The sequence below is a fragment of the Meles meles genome, chromosome 15 (assembly GCF_922984935.1).
Source record: "Meles meles chromosome 15, mMelMel3.1 paternal haplotype, whole genome shotgun sequence".
In the NCBI taxonomy this organism is placed as follows: domain Eukaryota; kingdom Metazoa; phylum Chordata; class Mammalia; order Carnivora; family Mustelidae; genus Meles; species Meles meles.
The window spans coordinates 15,361,974-15,384,836 of record NC_060080.1 but is presented as its reverse complement, the minus strand read 5'-3'; the positions used below and the strand labels follow the sequence as shown (position 1 = coordinate 15,384,836).

General features: G+C 38.6%; 1 protein-coding gene across 6 annotated transcripts in view; it reads left to right on the top strand.

The window, feature by feature from the left end:
• PUM2 (pumilio RNA binding family member 2) overlaps positions 1–22,863 on the top strand; it is a 103,741-nt gene that overhangs the window by 8,420 nt on the left and 72,458 nt on the right. For 5 of the 6 annotated variants that reach the window (XM_045978854.1, XM_045978857.1, XM_045978856.1 and 2 more), the window contains exon 2: positions 17,864–17,932. In XM_045978854.1, the coding sequence (XP_045834810.1) occupies positions 17,882–17,932 (51 nt within the window). In that variant the 5' untranslated portion in view covers positions 17,864–17,881. Of the gene's footprint in view, positions 1–17,863; positions 17,933–18,884; positions 19,010–22,863 lie in introns of those variants that run through there. The other variant, XM_045978858.1, reaches the window with a different exon arrangement.

Sequence of the window (22,863 nt, the reverse complement as noted above, 5' to 3'; positions counted from 1 at the left end):
TCCATCCCAGGACCCTGAGATCATGACCTGAGCCGAAGGCAGAGGCTCAACCCACTGAGCCACCCAGGCACCCTACTAAATGTATTCTTTTTTTTTTTTTCTTTTTTTTCATTTTATTTATTTTTTCAGTGTAACAGTATTCATTCTTTTTGCACTAAATGTATTCTTAAGCTCAGGTCTTGAAGTCCTGGGACCAAGTCCCTTATCAGGCACTCTGATCAGTGGGGAGCCTGCTGCTTCCACTGCTTTTGTGCTCTCTCTCTAATAAGTAAAACTATAAGAAAAATAAAAACGTTTAGAAAAAAAAAAACCTTAAAACTGCATTCAAGTCTGCTGCTTAGAATGGTTTTTATTTTTTCTCAGTTGTCTCAGACCATGCACTGAAATGACTCCCTTTAGTTCTGTTACAGCCTTTTCTTTAGGATATTTCTCCTTGGTGCTATATTGGTTCTGATTGAATATGTGTAACAATTGAAAATTACTAGATAACCATTTGAGCATTTGAGACAAGTCTTCACTTGTTGGGCATTCAACCTAGTACTAAAGTGAATTGAAAATAACACAGGATCACTTACTTGTACTTTATTCTGTGATAAAGCCTCTGAACTACAGTGCATTTAAATAGTATTAATATAGGACCTTTAAAAAAAAAAAAAAAACAACTTGGTTTTGCTAACTTTACTGAGCATTACAACACGGAAAAAATGTAAAGATAAAGCCAGTAGTACCTCCTCTCCTATCAGAGTTCAGTTCACTGCTTATTTTGTCATAGTCCGCACAGATACATAATTGTATTACTCCTTTCTTTTAAACAAAAATGGGTTCGTATGATACAACTTAGGTGACTAGGTATTTTTATTTACTATCATAGACATTTTACTCTATTTGTACCTGCAACTTTAATAACTTAAAACATTCAGTATGTAGATTTTTAATTTGCTAAATCATTTTTCTGTTGAGTTTTTTATTTTTTTTTATTTTTCATTTAAATTCAGTTGATTAACATATAGTGTATTACTAGTTTCAGAGGTATCTTGTTCAGTTCTTATTTTCTAACCACTGCAAGCAGTGCTGCAGTAAATGTTCTGTAGTTCATTCTTTTCATGTTGGTGGTGTTTATGTAAAGTAAATTCCTGAGTTAGAAGATTGTATGTTGATTTTTTTTAAAATATTTTATTTATTTGACAGAGAGAAATCACAACTAGGCAGAGAGGCAGGCAGAGAGAGAGGAGGAAGCAGGCTTCCCGCGGAGCAGAGAACCCGATGGGCTCGATCCCAGGACCCTGGGATCATGACCTGAGCCGAAGGCAGAGGCTTTAACCTACACTGAGCCACCCAGGCGCCGCTGTATGTTGATTTTTTAAACAAGAAAATAGTCATTTATTATGGTAGATAATTAATACTCTAGAAAGCACTTATATTTTAATTTCATATATTATTTCATTTATTTTTCACTATAATCCTGTGAGGGAGGCATATACTCATTTGCAAGTGGGGAAACAGGACCGGTGTTCAAGTGTTCTGAGTTCATTGTCCTAGTTTAGGACAAACAAGGAACTATATTCTGATATTTTGATTGAGATTCTTCTATTACACCATGATGAATGATTCAGAACTTTTTATTTGGAAAAGCAATAGGGTGTTTGTAGATATATTCCTTAGCTCTGTAATGTGTAAGGGTCTCAGCCCTCTCTGTACAGGAAAGCATCATCTGGAGAACTTAAAAAAAAAAAAAACAAAAAAAAAACCAGTAAAAATCTGCACCTGTTTCCCTGCCCATACTAACTCAAATAAGTTTTATGTAAGTGGGAACTGAATGTGCAGTTTTAAATCTTTGGCCTAGATTCTGATGTACTGAGGGTTTGAGAACCAGTGGCCTTAAAATTGGGGTGCTCCATGCCAAATCTTAATGTGTTATGTTTTACTGATGGTTAAGCCTTCAGGGCACAAAACTTAAAAAGTTAGCTTCTTTTAGTGGTTAATCTCATTTAGTCATAATTTGTTCACGTTGCTGTTAGGAATGAAAACATAGAACTGGATGGAGTATTTTGGCTTCTGTTGGGAATTGAGATCAGTGATAGTCTTGGGCAATAGGAGTAATGGAAAATTAAAAACAAAACAGCTCACTATGGGGTGTCTGGGTGGCTCAGTTGATTGAGTGTCCAGCTCTTGGTTTCAGCTCAGGTTATGATCTTAGGGTCATGATGGAACAGAGCCTCCATGCTCAGCAGGAAGTCTGCTTAAGCTCTTCTCCTCCTGCCCTGCTTACACATGCACTTTCTCAAAAATCTTTTTTATTTTTAAGGTTTATTTGAGGCAGAGAGAGGGCAAGTGGAGGGAGGGGTAGAGGGAGAGAGAATTTCAAGTAGCCTCTGCACCGAGCATGGAGCCAAACATGGAGCCAAACATGGGACTGAATCCCAAGGCCCTGAGGTCATAACCTGAGCCAAAATCAAGTGAGGTGCTTAACCAACTGAGACATCCAGGTATCCCCAAATAAATCTTTGAAAAACAAAATAAAAACCTAAAAAACAGTTTATGTTTTTTCTAAACTTTTGCCAGTACTTAACTAAGCAGAAATAATACTGTGAGATTTATTTTGAAAGCAAAAAATATGAGGGTGTCTGGGTGGCTCAGTTGGTTAGGCATCTGCCTTCTGCTCAGGTCGGTGATCTCAGGGTCCTGGAACAGAGCCCTGCATTGGCCTGTCTGCTCAGCCACGAGTCTGCTTCTGCCTCTCCCTCTTTGATCCCTCTCACTTTCACTCTTTGAAATAAATAATCATAAAAAAAAAGCTAGAAGTATGAAAGTCAAATACATTGAGGGGTTTAAAAGGTATGGTTTTTTTGGTTCCTTTTTTTTTTTTAACACTGAGGAATATATCAAAGTGTAGGGTAGAACTAACTGAGATGAAGTGGTTAGAAAACTAAGTACTAGCTACATAAGTGCAGTGCCTTTAACTCAGGTGATGAGACAATATTTAGATCTACAAATATTCTGCTTTTTTATTTTCTTTATTTTTAAAGATTTTGTTTATTCATTTCACCGAGCCAGGGGTGGAGGGTGTGGAGGGTGGTGGTGGGGGGATGTACAAGCAGAGGGAGCAGCCGGCAGAGAGGGGGGGGAGAAGCAGGACTTCATCCTAGGACCTAGGACCTGAGCTGAGCTGAGCTGAAGGCAGCCAACTTAACAGACTGAGCCACCCAGGGATCCCTAGATTTCTGCTTTTTTAAAACCCAGAGTGTCATGAAGGTATGGCTAGAGATATTAACTATAGTAGGTATTGGGTATGCATGTAAAGTCCTTTATACTGCCTTAAAAACCCTTACAAGTTTACGAATAAGACCAGAATAATTTTCTTTTCTTTTTTTCCCCCCCCAGAATATTTTTCTTTTAAGTGATGGCCTAGTTTATGGGAAAGATGTTTTTCTGGTATGTTTCTTTGTAAGTCATGTATAGCTTATGTATATTTATTTGACACAGTGAAGGGGGCAACACAAGCAGGAGGGGAAGCAGGCTCCCCGCTAAGCAAGGACCCTGATATGGGGCTCGATTCCAGGACCCTGGGATCAGGACCCAAGCCCAGGACAGTCACTTCACCAGCTGAGCCACTCAGGTGCCCCATGTATAGGTGTACTTAAAAAAATACTTGATTGAGGGGCACCTGGGTGACTCAGTGGGTTAAAGCTTCTGCCTTTGGCTCAGGTCATGATCCCGGTGTCGTGGGATCAAGCCCCGTATCGGGCTCTCTGCTCAACAGGGAGCCTGGTTCCTCTTTTCTCTCTCTCTGCCTGCCTCTCTGCCTACTTGTGATCTCTATCTGTCAAATAAATGAATGAAATCTTTAAAAAAACAAACTTGATTGAGTTCTACCATGTATAAGGCCATTAATTTCCAAGCTCACTTGACAATAAAAACTAATGTGTTTAGTGATTTCCAGCATATATATATTAGATATCTTCAAAGAGATAAGTAGTGAGTGGGAAGTATTGAAGGAGTAACTATAAAATGTACAATAAATATTATGCATTCCTTTTTCCCAGATGTGTTACTTATAACAGCTGTGTCACAGGTTCTGATCGTTTCCTGTGTACATATACGTATGTATGTTTTTACAAAAGTTGAATGGTAGACTGCTTTTCACCTTGCCTTTTCACTTATGTCCTGGATTTTTTTTTCCATATATGCCTAAATTTATCTCATGTTTTTAAATGGACTCATAGTTGATAATGTTATAATGTTAATGTTATCAGTTTCCCTCCTTGTTACACAGTATCCTTAGTATTCTTCCTTTGATCCCCTCCCTCATTTCATGGAACACTGGCTTGACCGGAATAGTTTTTGCATAATTGTGCTACATGTTTTTTCTATCTTAATTCTGATAATAGAGAAGTTTTAAAGTCTTAACAGGTGGATGCCTGGGTGACTCAGTCAGTTAAGTGTGTGCCTGTGGCTCAGGTCATGATCCCAGGGTCTTTGGTCTTGAGTCCTGCATCCAGATCTCTGCTCCTGCTTTTTCCTCACCCTGCTGCTTCCCCTGTTTGTGCACTCGCTCGCTTGCTCTCTCTGTCAAATGGATAAGTAAAATTTAAAAAAAAAAGTCTTAACAGGTTATTAGTTATTAGTACATTGAAAATACAAATTACATGCCATGGGAGTTAAGAAAAAGATTGGGAGTAGGTTTTGATGGAGAAAGTGGCATTTGAGCCAAACTTTGAGTTTGTAGTATTTGCATATGAACAGATAAATGGTAAAGACCTGTTCAGGGGACTTGAATAGTAAGCAAAAGGGGGGGGGCTTTAAGAGAGTTGTATAATTAACGTATAAGCTGACTTTTCAGTTTATGCTTAGTTGATAGGGAAAAGAACGTGGAGCCCTTGGCGTCTTGACAGTATAAAATCTGCCATTTTAGAAGTTTTATCTATTAGGATATGGAAATTGGCCACAGTTACCTTACTTACAAAGTAAGAATACAGTACTACTTTGCTGGATAGTGGTAAGAATCAGATATAATATGCCTAGTACAATCTCTGGCATGACATGGAGTGTTAAATAAATTTTGTTCCCTGGGGGCACCTGGGGTGGCTTGGTTGAGCTTCTGACTCTTGATTTTGACTCACGTCATGATATTAGGGGTTGTGAGGTCAAGCCCCATGTTGGGTTCCACACTCAACAGGGAGTCTGCTTGAGATTCTCTCCCTCTCTCCACGTGCATGCTCACTCAAGATTTTTAAATAAATCTTTTTTTAAAAAATTGTTCTTTTGGGGGGCGCCTGGGTGGCTCAGTGGATTAAGCTGCTGCCTTCGGCTCAGGTCATGATCTCAGGGTCCTGGGATCGAGCCCCGCATCAGGCTCTCTGCTCCACGGGGAGCCTGCTTCCTCCTCTCTCTCTGCCTGCCTCTCTGCCTACTTGTGATCTCTCTCTCTGTCAAATAAATAAATAAAATCTTTAAAAAAAAAAAAAAATTGTTCTTTTGAGGGGATGGTATTTGCTAAAAATTAGTCCAGAGCTGTTTGTGTTCATTTGGAAATCAGTTTTGGGCGGAGAAATTTCATTGGCCACTTGTCAAAAATATGGTTGAGAAAGTAATCAGTGATACTAAGTTTATACAATAACAGACCCTAAGTCAGTAAACCTTGTGGAAAGTAACTACCTTTGTAAGCTGCAGTTTATAAATGTTTTGTTCAAAAATGGAGGACTGGTTTCAGATTGTACTTATCCCTCAGGGCCCAGCTTGAATACCACCTGCTTCACATGGCCTTCTGTTGTATTGTTACGTATAAATTTTATTAAGCTTTATTATGGAACTGTTAAACACAGAAGAAGAATAATGCATTGCATCTTCAGGTATCTATCACTGATATTCAACCTTATGTGAAATCTAATGTTTTACTTTTTATAGAAGAGTATTTCAGAGCAACTCCCAGACACCAGGCCAGTTTAACCTTAAATTCTCCAGAGCACTGAGTGGCTCAGTCAGTTAAACGTCCGACTCTTGCTCTCAGTCAGCTCAGGGTTGTGAGTTCAAGCCCCTCATTAGGCTCCACACTGAGTATGGAGAAAAAGATTTTATTTTATATATATATATATATATTTGTATAAATTCCCTTACTGATGAGGACTTAATAAAATATATAATTCTTGGGGGCTGGGTAGCTTAGTCTGTTGAGTGACTACCTTCTGCTCAGGTCCTGATCCTGGAGTCCTGGGTTGAGTCCCGCATCGCTCACTCTGCTCAGTGGGGAGTCTGCTTCTCCCTCTCTCCCTCACTTCCCTCTCATGCTCTCTCTCAAATAAATAAAATATTTTTTTTTTAAAGATTTTATTTATTGTTTTGACAGAGATCCCAAGTAGGCAGAGAGGCAAGTAGAGAGGGAGGGGGAAGCAGGCTCCACACTGAGCAGAGGGCCCAATGTGGGGCTTGATCCTAGGACCCTGAGATTATGACCTGAGCTGAAGGCAGAGACTTAACCACTGAGCCACCCAGGCACCCCATAAATAAAATCTTTAAAAAAAAAAAAAGTAATTCTCTTGCGATTACTACCACTAACAAAATTCATGAATATCGTATATACTCATTCTGTATTTTTATATTTCCCCGATTTTCTCAAAAGTTTTTTTTATAGTTGATTTATTAAAATCATGATTCAGGCAAGGTTTCCATAATATATTTCCTTTGAACCTCTTAGTCTGAATAATACTCTTTTCTGTCCTCTCCCTTTCCATATTCTGGATTAGATGATTACTTCTTGTGTTATCTGTTGACTTTGTGCTTTTATATTGCTTATGTTTCTGATAAACAGTATTTAGATCTGGTGACTTTATTAGATTAAGGTTTAGTGGGTTACTTTTTTGAGACAATTTTTCAGTGATGCTGTTTCATATTTTATCATGGGGCATTTATTTGCTTATTTTGCTTTTAAGATGATAACATATTAAATCACATAAAATGTTAATTTAGAAATACTCCCATTGGGGAAGCTCATTTCATAATATATCTTTGATATTTCACTTGTATCTTTGACTCATTAGGATCACTTTGTGTTATCTAACAGTTTTTTCTAGCATATCATCTTTACTTCCATGTTAATTTAACCTGCTTCTCTCAGGTGTTACCTAAAAATGTAAAAAACCAAGATTGATTGAGGTCGATTTAGTTTGGAGATCTTCTCTAAGCAGTATTTCATGTTTCAAAATAAAAGAATTCCTTAAGCAGTATTTTATTTCTCCAAAAAAAGCAATTGAAAGAATGCCTTGTAAAACAAGAGACTTCATAAGATCGCAGATACATGGTAATTTTCCTTTGAGAGAATCTTAAGGAAAAAAGAATATTGCCTCATATTTGCTTATATGTAAGTTAAGTATTATTCTGTTTTGCTCTCTGAAAATATGTTCTCTGTGAGATTATCCTCAGATAGCTAACACAGGTTTGCATGGAAATACTTGATAAATTTGTATTTACTGTCTAAATGCTGATGTTGGAATAATCTAATTTCTAATCTTACTAGAAGATTTGAGGTAGGGTCTTTGAAGAATTCTGGTTTCTGGAATCTATAATAATACTTGAGTGTGTGTGTGCACACATATGCATGCCAAATTTCATTCAAAACGTAAAACTTGACTTTTCCTTGGTATAGTTGAGTCAATAATACTGATTGGGAAAACAAGCATATATAATTACCCCATGAAGTATGAGGACAAACAAGTAGCAAATATTAAAAAATGTTAGTGTGGTTCTTGGCTCAACTACTAGACTAGCTAAGTGACTTGTTCAATACCATTAGAAAAGTGTATGATTTCAAGATGCAAAAACTTACGGGGCGCCTGGGTGGCTCAGTGGATTAAGCCTCTGCCTTCGGCTCAGGTCATGATCCCAGGGTCCTGGGATCGAGCCCCGCATCAGGCTCTCTGCTCCACAGGGAGCCTGCTTCCTCCTCTCTCCCTGCCTGCCTCTCTGCCTACTTGTGATTTCTCTCTGTCAAATAAATAAAATATTAAAAAAAAAAAAAAAGATGCAAAAACTTACAGAAAGGAAACAGTCAACAAAACTAAAAGGGATCCTTGAGAATGGGAGAAGATATTTGCAAACGAAAGGTTAGTATCCACAGTCTATAAAGAACTTAATCAAACTCAACACCCAAAAAAACAATTAATGCAGTTAAGAAATGGGCAGAAGACATGAATAGACAGTTTTCCAAAGAAGGCTTCCAGATGACTAACAGCCACATGAAACAGTGCTCAACATCACTCATCATCAGGAAAACACAAATCAGAACCCAGATGAGATGAGCTACTACCTCACACCTGTCAAAATGGCTACAGTTAACAACACAAGAAAACAAGAGATACTGGCCGGGATGCAGAGAAAGGGGAACCCTCTTGCACTGTTGGTGGGAATGCAAACTTGTGCAGCCACTGTGGAAAAGAGTACAGAGGTTCCTCAGAAAGTTAAAAATAGAACTACCCTGTGATCCAGCAATTGTACCACTAGGTATTTACCCAAAGGATACAAAAATACTGATTTGAAGGGTATGTGCACCCCAGTGTTCATAGCAGCATTATCAACAATAGCCAAACTATGAAAAGAGCCCAAATGTCCATCAACTGATTCATTGATAAAGAAGAGGTATATATATGCAATGGAATATTACTCAGCCATCAGAAAGAATGAAATCTTGCCATTTGCAATGACATGGATGGAGCTAGAGTATATTAATGCTAAGCAGAATAATAAGTCAGCCAAAGAAAGACAAATACCATATGATTTCACTCATGTATGGAAGTTAAGAAAGGAAACAGATGAGCATATGGGAGGCGGGAAAAGGGAGAGGGAAACGAACCCTAAGAGACTCTTAATGACAGAACAAACTTAAGGGTTGATGGAGGGAGGTGGGTGGGGAATGGGCTAGATGGGTGATAGTAGTTAAGGGGGGCACTTGTTACAAGCAGCACTGGTTGTTGTATGTAAGTGATGAATCACTGAATTCTGTTCCTTGAAACCAGTATTGCACTGTATGTTAACTAGAATTTAAATAAAAAATTTTTAAAGCCTCAGTGTTTAAAGTTACACTTAATAAAACATACACACACACACAAAAGAAAAGTGTATGATTCAGTTCATGCCTCCAGAAAAAGTAAATTACTAGGTGTTGATGGTGATGGGCAGAAACTTGCAATGTTGGGGCACCTGGCTTCGGCTCAGGTCATGATCCCAGGGTCCTGAAATCCAGCCCCCTCATCGGGCTCCCTGCTCAGCAGGAAGCCTGCTTCTCCCTTTCCCACTTCCTCTGCTTGTGTTATTTCTCTAGCTGTGTATTTCTCTGTTAAATAAATAAAATCTTAAAAAAAAAAAATTGCAGTGTAAAATCTTTGAATGTTAATGGTCTACTACAGATACGTAAGCCTGGATAGGTTTACCTTTCTCATGGATAAGAAAAGGTATTACTAAATAAATTTGTTGGTAAATTTGCCAAAGTGATTTAATATGCTGAAGAAATGAAGATACTCTTAAGCACTTTAGCTCCTGTTTGTTTGCAGTGGATACCATTACAGCTGAATGATTATGTTCATTAAAAACTATCCAGGAAGGGGGCGCTTGGGTGACTCAGTGGGTTAGGGCCTCTGCCTTCAGCTCAGGTCATGATCCCAGAATCCTGGGATCGAGCCCCACGTCGGGCTCTCTGCTCAGCATGAAGCCTGCTTTCCTCTCTCTCTTTGCCTGCCTCTCCCACCTACTTGTGATCTCTGTCTGCCAAATAAATAAATCTTTAAAAATAAAAATAAAGTTACTAAGACTTAAAAAAAAAAAACTATCCAGGAAGGATGATTACTAAGAATATTTCATAAGCCTCTTGAGTAACTCTTTGCATTGGCTTATAGTTAAGTTTTCATGTAATTTTGTGTTTTTTGTAATTGATGCTCAAGTAGCCTTCAGGTGTTACAGGACTAATAGGAAAAGTAGTGCCAGTGGGAAGCTGTTATCAGACATTTTATGTTGATAAATGTCTTCCTTGTTGCAGAAAGTCTGAAGAAGAGCCTTGTTCACTATCCCATTAGAATGAGCATTGTGTATTAATATATATGAAGGATTTATAAGCAATTGCTATCCAGATACTTGGTTTTGTGATCTGAATTTGCATTTCATACCATAAGATATAATTTTTTTTTAAAGATTTTATTTATTTATTTGACAGAGATCACAAGTAGACAGAGAGGCAGGCAAAGAGAGAGCGTGGAGGAAACAGGCTTCCTGCTGAGCAGAGAGCCCGATGCGATGCGGGGGGCTTGATCCCAGGGCCCTGGGATCATGACCTGAGCTGAAGGCAGAGGCTTTAACCCACTGAGCCACCCAGGTGCCCCCACAAAATACAATTCTTTTTATTCAAGATATATTGAGCATTTATAGATAGCTAAGACACAGTTCCTAGCCCCTTCGACCCCAGAGCTTAATTTTTACTATTGCCTTAAAGTAGAACTAATTGTAATAATTATGAAAATGTGATTAGTGTCCTGTGGTAGTAGAAAGTGCTTTAATACCATTTATTGTAGCTCTGAGTGGTTTTCCCCCAACTTATTATTATTATTATTATTATTATTATTATTATTATTATTTTTTTCGAGGGCGCCGGAACGGAGGGGCCAGGACGGAGGGGTGGGGGGGGGTGGGGGGGGAGGAGAACAGAGAGGAGGGGGGGCGGCCCGACGCTGCTGCCTGCCACAGGGGGGGGCTAAGGGCGTCGGCAGGTGCGGCTCTACCTCCGGGCTCAGGCGGCCTGCGAGATCTGGCTGCCTAGACCGGGACCTGCAGCTCCCCCCATCCCTCACCCCTCTGCAGCCAGGCCGCGCCGCCCTCCCCAACTTATTTTTTATAGTAGGCATGTGGTGAGGAATTGGATCAGATGTTGTCTGAGAAAAATTAGTACTCTTAATCATATAAATGTACTTACTAAGGCATATTCTTGGTTTTTTTACAGACTTGTAAACCTTTTGAATTATGTGTTAGTAAATATGAAGACTTAGAACTTAACTAAGTTGTTGTTTGAGGTGCTTTATCTGTTTTTCTTATGTAATTAGCAATGATGCTGCCTACAAAAAGTTGACTTTTTTATTGTTAAATTTTGGAATTTCATGGGACACTGTTGTTGTTTTAAGGAAACAAAGAATCAGCCTCAAAACTTAACTTTTTAATTCAGATTTACCTAGGATTACAGAGTGTCTTGGCCATAGAACAGTTTCTGTTATGTATCTTCTATAGGAACCAGATCCAGTTGTTTGTTAAAGAAATAATATTGGGGGAGTTTCATGGCTTAATGTCCCAAACGAATAAACAAACAAAAAATGAAGACAGGCGAACCATAAGGACTATGGACTCTGGAAAACAACCTGAGGGTTTTGAAGGGTCAGGGGTGGGAGGTTGGGGGAACAGGTGGTGGGTAATGGGGAGGGCACGTTTTGCATGGAGCACTGGGTGTTGTGCAAAAACAATGAATACTGTTACGCTGAAAAAATAAATGGAAAAAAAAAATGAAGACAGACTTTACACCCCACGCAGTACTGTGTACCCTAACTGTTGGATACATTTTCTTCAGATTAACATAGTCAGTTCAATATGTGTACCTGGATGCTAGATACTCTTGTTGCTTGTTAGAAGAAAAAAGTACTCTTTCTTCCTAAGATCTAACCATTCCCATAAAGTTGTTAAATTCATGTCCAAATTTTTTTTCTCTTACCACCAAATGATACCAAGATTTGTAACTGCATAGGACATAGAAGACTGGCATTTTCCAGAAATTTTGAGAGTCCCACTTAATGGTATATGTGTGACCCCCCCACCCCCTCAACTTTATTCTGTTAATAATATGGAGATTATTGGCCTGAGAGTTTGTGTTTACTTTCTATCCTGTTGTTTTGTCCACTTTCTCCTCCAGTCTTTTCATGAGTGAAAAAAATGGTAGCACCGTAACCTGCAAAACTGAGTTCGAGTGTTCTACAGATTTTGTTTTCTTTTGTATTTTAAAGTCTTTTCCTCATAACCTACTGAGTCATCTCCATTTAAATGTGACCTACAATACCATTCATTAGAAGAAGAAAATATTCCTGGGGATAGTATAAATGAAAAAGCTGGAAGCAAAGCCCTAATGTTTAACTTTTGGCTTGCTCATATTTGAAAATGGATTATCTGCCTTTGATTTTTCTGTGTGTAAAGCAGTCAAACCGAATCCACTAGAGCAAAGATCAGCAAACTGTAGTCCAGATCCAGCCCACAACCTGTGTTTTTTTGGCTCACTTTCTAGAATTGGTTTTTAGATTTTTAAGTGGTTGGGTGGAAATAGAATAACATTTTGTTACACATAAAAAATACATGAAATCCAGATTTCACTGTTCGTAAGTAAAGTTCTATTGGGACACATGCTCATTTATTTTGATATCTGTGGCAGCTTTTTTGCTACAGAGGTGTCTTGAGAACAGAGATCATATGACCTGCCAAAGCTAAAATAAAATGTTTACCATCTGGCTCTTCACTGAAAGTTTGTTGACCCCTGCCCTGGGGCATGATTCACCACAAAAGAAAGAATGGATCCTAGAGACTTCCCACATTTATCTTGAGATTCTTTAACTTAGAACCTCATTTATTTGGACCACAGATGAAAACCTGGAAGTAACCAAAGAAAGGCTTCAGTAAAGCTCTGGTCCTTCTTTACTCTTGAGAAAATTTCTTGTCTTCTACTCTGGTGTTTTCATTTTTCTTAATAAAAATCTCCCTCCTGGGACCCCTGGGTGCTGATCCACCCAGTCAGTTGAGCATCTGTCTGCCTTTGACTCTGGTCATGATCCCAGAGTCCTGGGATCAGGTCCTGCATTGGGTTCCTTGCTCATCAGGAACCTTGCTTCTCCCTCTGCCTGCCATTCTCCCTGGCAGTGTTTTCTTTCTCTTTCTCTTTAATAAATAAAATCTTTAAAAAAGATTCCTCTCCTTTCTCTCATGGACTTGTAGAAAGGTAATAAAATACGGATAAAAGGATGGAAAAAATGGTGTACTCTGATCACTTGGGGACTGTATGAATTTTGGGTTATTTACTTTCAGTCTTTTTTGTGTTTTCAAATACTTACTTGAAAGAGCACACCAGTGAGCATGAGTGGGGGGAAGTGCAGAGGGAGAGGGAGAAGCAGACTCCCCTCTGAGCTCGGATCCCTGGCGCCAGGCTCGCAGGACTCCATCCCAGGACCCCCAGATCATGACCTGAACCAAAGTCAGATGCTTCACCAACTGAGCAACCCAGCCTCCTCTCCTTTCAGTCTTTCTTAACGTTAATATCTAAGCATTTTCTAAATTTCAAATTCAAATATTTTTAGTAGTTACATGATACTCCCATTTTATAAATGTGTTGTGTGGCAGTTATGTGGTTTATAATTTCAGAGTTTCTGTAATCTGCAAGCAACACTACTGCAAGCATGTTTGTAATAAAGCTTTATATATATTTATATATTTGTCTTTACAGGTTGTTTCCTTTCAGAGACTTCTCAGTTTCCAGCATCTCTGGTTGCCCCAAAGTCTGTCCTTTGGTTCTTCAAGCCTTTAAGACTGGATTCTTTATAGGAATTTTGGCACCCTACCTCCAAACCCAGGCCTGTCCTCAGGCAAAAAAAGCCATTAAAAAACTCACTCTAGGGGCGCCTGGGTGGCTCAGTGGATTAAGCCGCTGCCTTAGGCTCAGGTCATGATCTCAGGGTCCTGGGATCAAGCACCGCATCGGGCTCTCTGCTCAGTGGGGAGCCTGCTTTCTCTCTCTCTCTCTCTCTCTCTCTCTCTGCCTGCCTCTCTGCCTACTTGTGATCTCTCTCTCTGTCCAAAAAAAAAAAAAAAAAAAACCTCACTCTATGCCAGTCCTTTCTTTTAACTGTAGACTCTCTTCTAGGTTGTTTTTTGTTGTTTTCCATTACCTTCAGGTTTCTGTTTGTCCAGAGTGTATAGGTATCTGCAGAGAATTTAGGTTAAAGGAGCTACACCTCCAGTTACTGGGAAACCTGTGCGATTCATTTTAACTTTTTTAAGAACAGTGACCATATTTTAGCTTGTTTTTTTCTCTACAAAATCTAACAATTGAAGATATCCAGTAAAAGCTTACTGAGTAAATGAAAGGGTGAATAAAATACTCATTTTGTGAAAACCATTAATGAATCCAGCTTTTCTAACAAGAGAATAGCTTATATGCCATCCATATATCTTTTTTGATGTAGTATCTGTTCAGATCTTTTGCCCATTTTTAAGTTGGGTTATTATTTTTAAAGATTTAATTTGTTTATTTGGCAGATCACAAGTAGGCAGAGAGGGAGGCAGTGTGGGGTGGGGGGAAGCAGAGAGCCCATTGGAGGGCTCGATCCCAGGACCCTGAGATCATGACCTGAGCTGAAGGTAGAGGCTTACTGAGCCACCCAGGCGCCCCAGATTATTATTTTTTGAGAATTTTTTTTTTTTATATTTTATTTATTTGACAGAGAGAAATCACAACTAGGCAGAGAGGCAGGCAGGGAGAGAGGAGGAAGCAGGCTCCCTGAGGAGCAGAGAGCCCGATGCGGGGCTCAATCCCAGGACCCTGGGATCACGACCTGAGCCGAAGGCAGAGGCTTTAACCCACTGAGCCACCCAGGCGCCCCGAGAATTTTTTTTTTTTTTTTAAGATTTTATTTATTTGATGGAGAGAGAGTTCGGGAATGGGAGAGGGAGAAGCAGGCTCCCCACTGAGCAGGGAGCCTGGCACGTGGCTTGATCCTAGGGCTAAAGGCAATCACTTAACAACTGAGTAGTCACCCAGGCTTCCCAAGAGTTTTTAATACATTCTTGATACAAGTGCTGTATTGGGATATGTGATTTCCAAATATTTTTCTCCTGGTCTGTGGTCTTTTCATTATTATCAGTGGCTTTCGTATAGCGTGTTTTTATTGATGAAGTCAATTTTTTTAGACATCAGTTTTTCTTTTATTGACTCTGGTTTTGATGTTAAAAATCATTACCAGGGGGCATCTGGGTGGCTCAGTGGGTTAAGCCTCTGCCTTCGGCTCAGGTCATGATCTCAGGGTCCTGGGATCGAGCCCTGCATTGGGCTCTCTGCTCAGGAGGGAGCCTGCTTCCCCTTCTCTCTCTCTGCCTGCCTCTCTGCCTACTTGTGATCTCTGTCAAACAAATAAATAAATAAAATCTTTAAAAAAAAAAATAATTACCAGATGCTAGGTCACACATCTTTTCTGTTTTTTGAGAAATCTTATAATATTAGGTGTTAGATTTAGGTGTATGATCTATTAGTTAATCTTTACATTAAGATGTAAGATATGAGGGGCGCCTGGGTGGCTCAGTGGGTTAAGCCTCTGCCTTCGGCTCAGGTCATGATCTCAGGGTCCTGGGATCGAGCCCTGCATCGGGCTCCCTGCTCAGCAGGGAGCCTGCTTCTCCCTCTCTCTCTACCTGCCTCTCTGCCTGCTTGTGCGCGTGTGCTCCCTCTCTCTCTCTCTCTCTCTCTCGTCAAATAAATAAATAAAATCTTTAAAAAAAAAAAAAGATGTAAGATATGAACCCTGTGTCGGGCTCTTTGCTCGGCGGGAAGCCTGCTTCCTCCTCTCTCTGCCTGCTTATCTGCCCACTTGTGAACCCTGTCAAATAAATAAATAAAATTAAAAAAAAAAAGATGTAAGGTATGTGTTGAGGTTCATTTTTTGCATATGGATATATCATTGTTCAAGTATCATTTGATGAAAAGATTGAAGAGCTTTTTTAATAGCTAACTTTATTTTTTTTTAAAGATTTTTATTTATTTCATAGATCACAAGTAGGCAGAGAGGGGGGAGGGGAGCAGGCTCCCCGCGGAGCAGAGAGCCTGATGCAAGGCTCCATCCCAGGACCCTGAGATCATGACCTGAGCCGAAGGCAGAGGCTTAACCCACTGAGCCACCCAGGTGCCCCAATAGCTAACTTTTTAAAAAAAGATTTTGTTTTTAAGTAAGATCTACACCTAACGTGGGACTTGAACTTAAAACTCCAAGATCAAGAGTTGCGTGTTCTATGGACTGAGCCAGTCAGGCACCACTTTTAGTAGCTCAGTTATGAATGCTTATGTACCCAGCATCAATTTAAAGTGTTCTGTGTTACCTATTTCAGCTTTTACAATAAGCCATGTGGCAGCTGCTACTGTTACCCTCCCATGAAGAAATTGAGAAAAAAGTTTAGATTACTTGTCCAGAGTTCTAGAGCTAGTAAGCTGTGAGAACTATAATTTGAATCCATTTCTGTCTCTTGGTAAGCTTAGGAGTTTGACCTCTATATAAAGTCAAGGATTAAAATATAGGAGTTACATGAACAAAGTATAATTCAGAAAGATAACTGGTTACACTTTGGAGATTAGATTATATGATGGGAAGATGGGAGAGGATCATAATATTTTAGGTAAGAGATCACAATATTTTAGGTAAGAGATGATGGTAGTCTAAACAATCAGACAGCTGGTGGGGCACCTGGATGGCACAGTTGGTTAAGCGTCCAACTCTTGATTTTGGCTCAGGTCATGATCTCAGGGTGGTGAGATAAAGCCTTGTGCTGGAGCTGAGCCCTGGGAAGGGAACCTGCTTCAGATTCTCTCTCTGCCTTTCCTTCTGCTCCCCCCTCCCCCCAAAAAAACTTAAAAAAATCACACAACAATAACCAGACAGATGGAAAATGATTAGATATAAGTGAGGTTGACATTAGTGACTGGATATTGGTGTAAGAAAGGAAAGAATTAAGTTATAAGTGGGGAATAAAGTAGAGTAAAGTTGAAATTTTGCCCAGGGAATGGGAGGAAGGAGATAATTGGAAATTTTTATGAGGAGAGTGATTTTGGTTCATAAATAGAAATGTTAGAGCAAGGGTCCTAAGCATATATGTAACAATGATAGTGGATTAGATTGCACGGGATAAAGGGTAGAGAGGAGACTACCGTGGATAGAGTACTAGGAAACACTAACATTTAAAATGAGTTGAAGAGACAAATAAATGGAGGTCTGGGAAGAAGCCTGAGAAAAAGGGGGAGGGGAGGGGCGGGCACGGTGGGCGGTGTGAGTAGTAGAATTTTAAGAGACAAAGTAGGAACAAAGAACTCCTCCCTTACAGGAAGGGCGGAGTGGGTTGTAATGTCACATGCTATGGATTTTTTAAAAAGAGAGAGACTGATTGGGGGAAATAATAGGATTATATTGTAAGACCCAAAAGCTCCGAAAGCTAAATTCGTAGTGGCCTCTTTGTTGAGTGATTTTTCCGCCACAGTGCTTAATGGTAGGAGGTAAGGGCCTCTGACTCAAGAACACATTGTCATGCGAATGATAAACTAAACAATTAGAAAAGGAAAGACAAAATACACTGTAGTTTTCGCGTAAGGAGAAGGGAAAGGAGCTTCTCTTAAGGAAATTTCAATACTTTCAGTGAAATTTTTTTTATCATTGTTATCAGATCTACAAATAAGTGCTGAGAAGTTTTGAAAAATGTTAACTGAAGTAAAAAAGTAATTTTATAATTGGAACTATAACAAAAAATAGACTATTTTAGTATTTGAGCTTGCTTCTTTTCTTCTTTACTTTCCATCTATTTTGTTCAGCTAGTAGGGATTTCTCTTGATACACAGACTAGCCCAAGAACCTTTGACCCCAGGATTTTAATTTTAATTTTAATACAGATTGCTGTTATGTGCTCTATTTAGGAAAATCTTTCTTCATAGAAAAATCAGTTTTTGCCTGTCTCAGCTCATGCTAATAGCAGTGATAGCAGCAATGTAATATAAAAATATTTGATGCAGTCTATTTAAATTTTTCTTTTTACTAATTTTTGTTTTATTCAACAGGTTTGATCTGTGGATGAAATGAATCATGATTTTCAAGCTCTTGCATTAGAATCTCGGGGAATGGGAGAGGTAAATATTTATTAATACTAAGAATGTATACCTCACTTTGATTATTTGAGCCATTGAGATTTATTCTTGAAAATCATAAATATTCTTGAAAATAGTGGTTATGTCTTCCACATGTGGGTTTTTTAAAATTTGGATTATACAATTTTATAGATGTGGTGATTTCAGTTTTTGTTTTTGTTTTTTTAACCCCTAGTGGTAATTTTTAGTGAGATTGTGTCTAGTTGATTTGATTGACTTGGTTTAGATCATGTTTTATATTTTGGTAATGAACAATAATTACTTTGCTCTGAAACAGAGCCTTTCTTTATCCTTGTCCTGCTGTTTTATATATGTATGCTGTTTGCTTTTGCCACACTTAATTGTTCACTATTCTCTCTTCTAAAAGAAAAACACTCCTTGTTCAGTGTTTGCTTAATAAACTTCTAATCCTCTACAAGACTGTACTGAGAAATGAGTCTTAATCTATTGTCCCATTGCTATCTGTAGTAGAATTACTTCCTCTTCTGACTTCTCATAGATCTTTGTACAATTTTTATTATATTACTTTGTTACAGTTTTTGTATTAGTCTCTTATGTAGATTGTTAGCTTTGAATGACTGACACATAGTGAGCATTCTGAATTTTTTAACAGATTTTATCAGTCCTGTTAATATATGATTTTCATTGGGGCATTCCATTTAATTGCACCATTACATAATTGAAGGCATAAAAAATGCTTAGTTTTCCATAAACCTAAAGAATATTTAGAAAACTTTAATTGCTTATAAAAACCCTTGTGGTCACATCTTATTTTGTCGTGTTCTATAGTACTAACATAGTTGGACTTTGCTAATAGAACATAACTGTGAACAGGCATAAGATGTGTAATAACTGCTTGCTCCTGGAGATTATTTTACTTTGGTAGATTAGAGACCTTCCTGAGACTCACTCCATCCAATGCTGTGCTCTTCAGATGCAGAAAAAGAGTCCAGTCACTCCTCTGGGCCACAAGAGGGCACCCTGCAGCTAGCTAACCCTTCCCTTCTCCAGAACAGCGTTTTCCAAAGAGTTTGTCATTTTCAGAGGACTGATTTAAGGGTGAGTTAAGGTGCTTAAGCATAAGTATTGCCAAAGTAAACTGGTTAGTCTAGTTCGTAAGGTAAAATTCTGGTCCCTAAGAAAGATTCGAAAGAGGGAATAATTTTTTAGTCAAACAACAACAAACTAGAGCTTCACTGCAGTACAGTGGCTACTTAGGCTTTATTTACGCTATGGGCAAATAAAAAGAAGCAGTTGAAAAGGGCTTTTTGTTTTGTTCCCTGCTACTTGTTTTTTTAGGTTATTCTGCTTTCTAAAGACCAATCTTAAAAGCGAGTTTGAACAGTGTTTCAGCCAAGTCTGTGACAAACTTGAACTTGATTTTTCTTTTTTAAGATTTTATTTATTTGGCAGACAGATCGCAAGCAGGCAGAGAGGCAGGCAGAGGCAGGTGGGGGGGCCGCCTCCCCGCTGAGCAGAGAGCTCTATGCAGGACTCCATGTGGGGCTCTATCCCTGAGCCAGAGGCAGAGGCTTTAACCCACTGAGCCACCCAGGCACCCCCTCAAACTTGAAAGAGCAAGTAAAGTCACACCATTAACTTAATTCTCTTTAGACCGACCCTCCCCTCTAAGCACTTTACTTCCTAAATCTACATTGTATGTATATTTACCGATTGGTTCCTTTCCCCCCTCCCTTTCCAAATAGTTGATAAAGGTTAAGACATCTTTGCAGATTAAAAAAAAAAAAGTTATGATCAGAAGCAATTGGAAGAGTTTGGTTAGTTATTTGGGGGTGGAGGAAGTATACTTGAGGTTTTTGGGGAAAAGAAGCTGGGTTGGAATAGTATGTTAATCTAAACTTAAAGCTAGGCTTTCTTAATGGAAATTTCAGATACGCCAAGTGAAAGTGGCTAGGGTTAAGACTGCCTGCTTCTTGGGGCAGATCGCAGTACATCAGTGCTTCTGTGAGCTTCGTTCAGTAGAAATGTATTGTTAAATAAGCTGTTACCACTGATTATTTTTTCTTAACAGTTTACCAACTAATTCTGTTACCTCTAAGAGATAGCTAAGAAACCTCAGGTTTCTGCCTCTGGGTTCTCTCTCCCACAAGCCTTTCTATCTTTCCTCATCTCACAGGCAGCAGGGAACCTTCTGGGATTTCCTTCTTTGCCTGTCTCTCTCTCACCAGTCTTCTCCTCCTTTCCTGACAGGTGAGGTTTTTTTGTTTTTGTTTTATCCCAGAATTCATTCATTTTAATAAATTAAAAATAGCCCTGAGTTTCTGGCTCTTCAGTTTTCTAAAATTGCTTGTTTATTTTTTTAATGTGACATCTTTTTTTAAAGCATTGCCCTGTTCTTGACTTTTTCTTCAAAAATAAAGTTTTCTTTATTATATCTTAAGTTGTTTTAGATCTTTAATGTAGGAAGCACTGCATTATGTATAGGACTGTTTTCATATGTACTGGGTTTTACAGATTGTGATACCTTTGCTGGCCCATCATCAGGAGGGCAGTCTTTTCTATTTGGTCATCCAGAAATGGGAACAGATCTGTATTCATCCATTCATAAACTCATTCTTTCCATATTTTTCATAGCATGTTCTTGTCAAAAAACACTGATTTGTATTACATCATATTGCTTAAAAAGAGCAAAGGTAATTCATAGAAGGTTGGACTCAGCTTCATTAGTAATAGTGTTTTAAAACTACACTGCAGAGACACATATCTGTTATTTTATATGTACGCTCTATGTTCCTGTTTATTTTTTTAAATAGGGGGAAAGAGGCCTCTGCCTGAAATTCTTTAGGAAACCCAGAATTTAACTTTAAGTCACTGAGTTAATCTGTTTTATTTGGGGAGTATTCATAGCTTAGTATGATAAATAATGCCCCCTCCTTTCTTACATAGTATGTATGTATGTATTTATTTATTTATTAAGGTTTTATTTATGTATTTGGCAGAGAGAGGTCACGAGGAAGCAGAGAGGCAGGTGGGGGGATGGGGAAGCAGGCTCCCTGCTGAGCAGAGAGTCCGATGTGGGGCTCGATCCCAGGACCCCAGGACCATGACCTGAGCCGAAGGCAGAGGCTTAACCCACTTTGCTAGCACCCCAGTACACAGTAATATTTAAAGAAAATTATGTGCCAAGATCCCAGGTGGTGAGTGAAGTGGAATACTGAATAGGGGAGTGTTTTCCCTGATCTACCACTAGTGCTATCACCTCAAGTAAGACTGGCTTCTTTGAAGACAGTAATAAGAATAACCTTTTGTATGAATTATATGTATCTCAAATGTTATAGCTCTGACCTGAGCTTTTAGGACTTGAATGGAAACCAGCTATGTGAAGACAGATCATAGTTTTGTCTACATAAATCTTTATCTTAACAATTCTACTGTAAACTTTATCCACTATAATGAATACCCACATTATATAGGCTGAATAGCATGATAATACCATTAAAGTTTATTATATCTAGTGGTATTCTGAGAATTTTCAGAAATGCTGATGATTTAGACTGAAAAGAACCATCTTCTGTGGTAGTTAAGTGTAAGGAGAATGAGCAGTGTAATTATATAGACTGATGGATTCAAATCCTGATGCTGCCACTTACTAGCCACATGTATAACCTTGGTTCTGTTTCCTCATGCAGAATGGGACTTTTTTAGGCATCTGTTTATTTCATGATCCACTTACAATACTCAGATGGACTTGAAAAAGAAGGCAAACAGCGATAGACAAGATTTTATAATGAATAATGTCATAGTTCTTAAATCAGCCAGTTAAATGTTGCTGGTTAGTATGTTATTTATATTTTACAGTACTAGATTACTATTTTTTAGTAGTAAAGATACCTAATATTTATGTGTCTGCTGTGTGCTACATACTGTTCCAAGCAGTTTACTTAGGCTGTTTCATTCTAGCCTCAAGAAACTCCTGACAGTTGCTTTATTATTACCCTTACAGATGAGGAAACTGAGGCTCAGAATGGTTAATTAACTGGCCCAAGATCATGTATAGTGGTGATGGAATGAATGCCTTGACTATTTACAGTAATGCTTCCTATTGGAAGTGATGACGTCTAATGTTTTCTGTTAAAGCATATTAGGAATGGAGAAGATTTGGTGAAGTTGTAAGATTTGAAAAAATGAAAAAGTATTGCTTTCTTTTATTAACAGAAGAGATTAAAGTCTGGAAAAGCACTCTTCTGGGGTTCTAAAGAATTTTTTTTTTTTTTTTTTTTGTCTACAGATTTATTAACATCTGTGCCTCTCTTTTCTGAATTTCCATTTATAAACAGAGTCATCTTATATCCTGATTTGCCCAGACAGACCAGATACATATCTGTTGTTATGGCATAATTGTTATTATTACTGTTTTTTAAGATTTTATTTATTTGACAGCAAGCGAGAGAGAGGGAGTACAAGCAGGGGGAGAGGGAGCAGCAAACTCCCCGCTGAGCAGTGAGCCTGATGTGGGGCTTGATCCCAGGTGCCCTTGTCATGGTATAATTATTAGTAGCACCCCGTTCCTCAAAAGTGTCCCATTTTGGATTTTATGAACACCTTAATTTAAAACACCATATTGTAGACATAAAGCCTTTCAAATTCTTTTGATTCTGAGGCTTATGTTAATTTGGTTGGTTATGTGATTTTTATGTAACAATTTGCATTAAAAAAACCAAGTGTACCTCTAAATTCTAGAGGAATTTATTACATATTTTGAGGCAGCATGCTATGTTTTGACTGATTTTGTTGAAGATGGAGAGGGTAAGCCATAAATGTTTCTTGAAAGAAAGAACTAATAAAATGGTGGACAGTTGGGGGATGAATTTGTATGTTCACCCAGTCGTTTCTGACTTGGGAGGACAGAGTTGCAAGTTGACAAATACTGAATTGATTGACCTTGGTTTAAA